This window comes from Melospiza georgiana, chromosome 4 (genome assembly GCF_028018845.1).
Source record: "Melospiza georgiana isolate bMelGeo1 chromosome 4, bMelGeo1.pri, whole genome shotgun sequence".
NCBI lineage: Eukaryota > Metazoa > Chordata > Aves > Passeriformes > Passerellidae > Melospiza > Melospiza georgiana.
The window spans coordinates 19028035-19034034 of NC_080433.1; the positions used below are offsets into that span (position 1 = coordinate 19028035).

Genomic DNA, 6000 nt, shown 5'->3' on the forward strand with positions numbered 1-6000 from the left:
AGAGCTGCTTGGTCCCTTGTGAGCTGAGGGACCAAGAGAAAACGAGCCCACAGTGACACAGTGAGAAAATGAGCCCACAGTGACCAAGAGAAAACGAGCCACAGTGACACAGTGAGAAAATGAGCCCACAGTGACCAAGAGAAAACGAGCCCACAGCAACACAGAGCTCGCAGCTCTGTGGAGGGAGGAGTAGCCAGCAAGGCACAGCACACACTGGCCTGCTCTACAGACACAGATAATCCCAAAAAAGCAAGACAGCTTCAATAAAAAATTAGTCCCCATCCCACGAAAGGGGAAATTCACTCAGCCCTAGCTAAGAAGGGGCTCTTCACATGGCAAACAAAGACCTGCAAAGAGCACAAGTTCCCACCAGCCCTGCAGATAAGCTGAACAGCTCCAGACACAGGAAAGCCCTGTCTGGTAACACCATAAGTGAAATTCCTTCAGCCCTGCTATCGTGCACAACCTGCTCCATGTGTAAGGACTGCCTTTCCAAAGGAAACATTTACAGAGCACAGAGCACAACAGTCACGTCCATTAGGAAAAAGAATAAATAGTGGGTTTGTACATTATGCTGGCTCATTCCTATCTACCACGCTTCAAAGTTGGTCCCAGGACAGACATTTTTTCCAGCTCCTGTCTTCACTGCAGATCAAGCACTTCACTATACAGTTACAGCCAGCAACTCAATACCCCCATTTTTCTAATTTTAACTGTCAGAAAACAGCAGGGTAAAGTTTCAGGGTCTCCTACTTATGTTTACATCAGCTTTTAGGGGAACTGTAGATCAGTTAGACCCATTACAAGTAAGTGACATGTCTCTTGGCAAACTGGAACGGCTTTCTTATTTAAATTTGGGAAGAAAATGAGGAGGAGAAATGGTTTTCAGTGCAAGGCACCATGTACAACTAATTTTGCTGTTCAGCAGTTGTGATGTTGACTTTTTTATTGATATGGAAAGTCGTTGACAAAATTTTAACACTACTGCTTTGTATGAGCTCTGTATACAACTGTTTAAAAATCTCACTTTCTCATTTCCCCTCCTCACTGCAATTTTGGAAAAATCTTTACAAGTACTGGCTGTATAAATATTTTACATGAAGCCAGCTGCAGGTGTATAGAGAAGAAAGAATGAGGGATTTCAGCTTTATGGTTTGTGGGCAACAGACCAAACCCCACGTGCAAATAAATGAAGTCGTTCTCCCCCTACCAAAATGAAACATAAATTGGATCCAAGTATACTGACACCAGAGAGCTACATGCAGCCACCACACAATAAGATACAGCCAGCTCCACATCCACACTCGCTGCAGCAACCACAGCTTTCAATTAAATACACACAGACTGCAAAAACCAAGCCCTGCCATCCATTAAAATAACGACTGCCCTGCTCCAAAAGCTCGAGGCACTCCCTGGCAGCTGATCCAGAAGCAGCTTTCCTGCAGAAGTCATTAGACACACGAAGCAGCAGCAGCCATCGTTTGTGTGGTAGAGGAAATGAGTCACCAGGCCAGCTCCCTGAGGTTCAAGGGTTTGAGATGGGGAGGAAAGGCCAGCTCAGAGTTTCCCCAGCTCATCTTAGATGGCAATCACAACCCCGACCATTAACCTTCACCTCTGGCTTTGCTTTCACAGGGAGACAGAAACTTGCTAGCTGCAGCCTGGGAAACCTCCTCCTCTCATTCCAGCCCACACTGCACCCCTGAGCCAGGGCTGAGCTGCCCACAGCATCCCCAGTGACATGGAAACAGGATCACAGGGCTCAGACACCTCCCAGGCAACAGCAGCAGCAATGTGACATCTCACTAATTTCAATGCAATGTGACATCTCACTAATTTCAATGCTTTCATGAGTTCCAAGTTCAACAGGCAGGCTCTTTACCAAATAACCCATTTGGGCCACTTGGCACTTGAAGTCACCTTCCAGTTAACCACTCATCCAAACACCCAGGACATGACATCTAGGAATTTAGTCCTAAACATCTGAGCCACCTGCTGTGCCCCCATACCTGTAGGGCAGCTGCAGTTCTACATGTGCCATGCCATGATCACATCCATGCTTGCATTCTGCTGCATTTTGCTACCATCTGGAAGCAGCTGCCCATGGGTTAAAATAGCCATGAAAAGGGGGGAGGGGGGAAATAAAACTGCCTCCTCAATATTACATAAGGAGGTTTTAAATGTCCAAGAACCACCTGCCTTTAAGCCCCCATCCAGCCATGGGACAGGTAGCTGGCATTTCATGGCGTGTTTGTCAGACTTATCCATCTGCATCAGATGTGGCACTTGTCACAGAAGACAGGGTCCCAGCTGGGCCATGTCCAACCACATGGACAATCAAATCCAGGGGAGCCCCAGCAGAGCTCTCCCACTCCAGGCCCACCTGTGTGCTATGGAAATTAACAGCAGCAGCAAGAAGCTGGAGGTTTTGCCACCTGGCCACACCGCTGCTCCCCTTGGGCAGTGGCAGCTGTTGTGTTTCCCTTCTGTTCAACCACCACAAAAAAGCACAAAATAACAATAATAACACTAATAATAATAATAACAACAACACTGCCTTGCACAGTGCCAGCACATGGTACTACCAACACAGTCACAACAAGCTGGAGCACAGCTGAAGATTATATAATGCAGACATGTGACACATACCATGAACACGCCTCTGGGAAGCCTTTCAGCCTTTGCTTCCATGGGAAACCACTCTGGAAAAATAACTGCTATAAAGCTATCTGGCATCCAGGTGAGGACTTTAATGAGACTTTAACCTCCAGGATTGCTGCCTGCCAATAGCAGAGCTGAGCTCCTGGAGGCCCCACTTTCTCCAGGTACAGCTGATGGTGTCACTGACAGCACCAGTGGGGTGAGGGAAGGGCTCCTCACACAGCTCCAGGCACTGGTGAAATCATCAGCTGTTAAAGAGAAATGTAAATCCCCAGGAGCTTGGATTTCAGCCCTGGTAATTAAGGCAGGCTGGAACAGTTTAAAATAGAGGTCAAGTTTTTAAGTGTATGCATACTTTCACACTTGTCTGCTAGTGTCAAATCAACAAGAGCCAGGGGCAGCCTTTTTGGTCATAGAAAGGTTAAATTTCAACTCAAAATACACAAAAGGCAGTTGGCACAAAATTCTCACCCTCACCAGACTGTACACACTGGTGGAATGACACTGACCCTTCTTCCTGCTGGTAAGCTCTCCCCTCAATCATCATCATCATCCCTGCCACTCTAGCTCCCAGGGCTGCCCTGACTGTCCCAGAGACTTTTCCCAAGTTTTCTTGGATGCAGACCTACACATCCAGCTAAGGGGGCACCTGAGAAGTGTGAGGGGAGCAGAAGATGCTGTAGAACCCATGTTCCTTGGCTATGAGGGTGACAGCCAGCACAGGACATGGGCACTCCTGCACAGGGGGCACGGGAATGGTCTCATCATCATCCCAATCTTTCCAGAAAAACCCTGCAGCAAGTTTGCAAACAGCAGAATAACGAGGTCAAACCAGTCCTCCCAGAAAGCACACAGCCAAGGAGAAGAACAGATGTTTCATCCAGTGAGCTTGTTTGTTTGTTTTGGGTTTTTCAAATGATTCTGTGAAGTTTTGGCCAGAGGTAAATAGAGACCTTGTGTTTCATGGTATTCTCGTCCACATGGCAGGGCACATTCACAAAAGAAATTTTTCACTCTAAAGAATGTCAATTTCATAAACACTCTTTTCTTCTTTAAAGACTGCAATACCTCACTACACCTACCTTATAGCATTTAGTTGGACTTTTTTTTTCCTGAAATTTCTTTCAGAAGAATTCCAAGAACCAAAAAGAGAAATTGATTTAATGCTTTTTATCTGGTTTCAGGAGGGTCTCTGAAGAAATCCTAAACTTCTAAAAAGACCAAATCAGCAAGACAGCAAACACAAACAAATCAGTGTCAGTGTTACTCCCAACAAAAGTCATCACAGCCCAATATTTTGCAGAACCAGCTACACACTGCCCCTTACAAAATGCTCATCATCAGAGCATTCAAAGTTGAAAATCCCCAATAAAACTTGAAAACAGAAAAGGGAAAAGCATCCCATTTCCAACTACCAGACAAACAGGATGTTTTCTTTATCAAGACACACTTAATTCTCAGGCTCCTTGAAATAGGGCAGGAAAGACATATCCATGCCACTGCAGCCACTATTTCTAGCCCAAGTGTAAGATCTCCTTCAAAGCACCAATTAAAGAAGACATGAGAACACTGAGTAAGAAAACAAAAGTTAGAGTGGCAACTCCATTCTCATCACAAGGATCCAAACAGAGCAAGAGGAAGTATGCCAGCACAACTTTAAAATCTGAAGGGAAACACTCTCCTAAGAGCCTCTCATGTCATTCACAACATTCTTGTTGATAAAGAAGAAAAAGCCACAAGAAAACAGCTGTTTGAAGGAAGAGCTTTCTATTTCTAAGTGCTCCTGCTGGCTCTTTTAAAAGCCCAAGCCACCATAACAGGATTGCCTTTCCCCGGATCTACCAGAAGACACACATTGCGCAAGAAAGCCCAAGACTTTCAAAGACAAAGAAGCCAAACACTGTTTTAAGACCCGTCAGGCGTGCAGCAGGCTCGCTTCCTGCTGGGACGAGGCTTGGAGCTTGAGACGGACACGATCCCGGATCAGCCGCACTGCCACACACCACAAATAAGATTTTCCTTGTTTGCCTTACACGACCAGCGCCAAGATCAGCACGGGGCAGTGCTGCGGGATCCCCGCTGCTCCGGGTGCCTCGCTCGGGGCTGCGTTTGCACATCACCCTCTTGGGATGATGGAAGAGACGCGGAGCCCGTGTCAGCCCCTGCCAGGCGCCATCCCCGGGGCACTGCCTGCCACATCCCCTGTGGATGTCCCCACCTCCGTGTCCCTCTGGATCCCCATCCCAGCACATGCCCGACAGCCACACCGAGCGTGCGGGGGAGAATTCCGTGCCGCTGTCCCGAGGTGCTCCGGCACACTTCCACTCGGGATTTACACCGACAGAGGTTTTAAATCGCTTTGCTTGCGAGAAGCCTCCTGAGGAACAGCGAGCCAACAGACACATTTCCACTGTCCTAACTATGCGTTTTACGCAAGCCAAAATATGGGGATTCCAGCCAAAAAAACAAACAACAAAAACATCGAAACTTGTGTCACTTCCTTCCTGCGCTCGGGGAGCGGGATGGAGCCGGGACAGTCTGGTCCTGGAGGGGAAGACACGGCCGGCGGTTCCCGAGCGGCCGCCCGGGAGAAGCAGCGGCAACGCCGAGGGAGCCGAGGGAGCCCCGGCCGGACGGAGCGGGGGCTGCGGGACCCCGGTTACCGGGAGCCAGGCCCGCAGGGAAGGGAGCTGAGACCCCCCCCAGGCGCACAGGGGACCCCGAGGCCTGCCCGGGGGTGCAGTCACGGCGAGGGGCGCGGGGAGCACCTGTTGGCCAGACCCGCCCGGTGCCGACCCCGGCGCCCGCCGGGCACGCACGGGGAGCCCGAGGAACCCCGCCACGGCCCCCGGGACGCGTCCCAGCCACCCCACCCCCGGCCTCCCGCCGCCGCCCGCCCCCGCCGCTCCTCACCGTGCGGCTCAGCAGCGTCTCGGGGTCCGCGGGCTCGCACAGCTCGCTCAGCTTGCGGTCCCAGTGCAGCAGCGGCGGCTGCTCCCCGCCGCTCTCGCACACCTCCATGGCGGCCGCAGGCACCCGCGCCGGCCCGTCGGTCGGTCTGTCTGTCTCTCGGTCGGTCTGTCTGTCGGTCCGGACGCTGCCCCGGGCCGCGGAGCCGCGCGCTCGCCCCCGCCCCGGCGCGTCCCCTCCGCCGGCGGCCGCGCGCGGGCGTGGCCGGGCGGGTCACCCGCGCCCGCCCCCGCCGCCCCGCCCACCAATCGGGAGCGAGCAGAGCCGGGCGCCGGCCAATGGGCGCGCGGGTCTCCGAGCGGCCGCGGCCGCGAACGTGGGCGTGGCGCATCCGACCAATAGCGCGGCGGAGCGGCGGGAGCGGCGACC

At 51.7% G+C, this 6000-nt stretch overlaps 1 protein-coding gene across 2 annotated transcripts in view; it reads right to left on the minus strand.

Annotated features, from left to right (window-relative positions):
- Positions 1 to 5736, minus strand: part of CREB3L2 (cAMP responsive element binding protein 3 like 2) — a 74559-nt gene extending 68823 nt beyond the window's left edge. For both annotated transcript variants that reach the window (XM_058022683.1, XM_058022682.1), the window contains exon 1: positions 5575 to 5736. In XM_058022683.1, the coding sequence (XP_057878666.1) occupies positions 5575 to 5682 (108 nt within the window). In that variant the 5' untranslated portion in view covers positions 5683 to 5736. The remainder of the gene's footprint in view (positions 1 to 5574) is intronic.
- Positions 5737 to 6000: the final 264 nt, after the last annotated feature.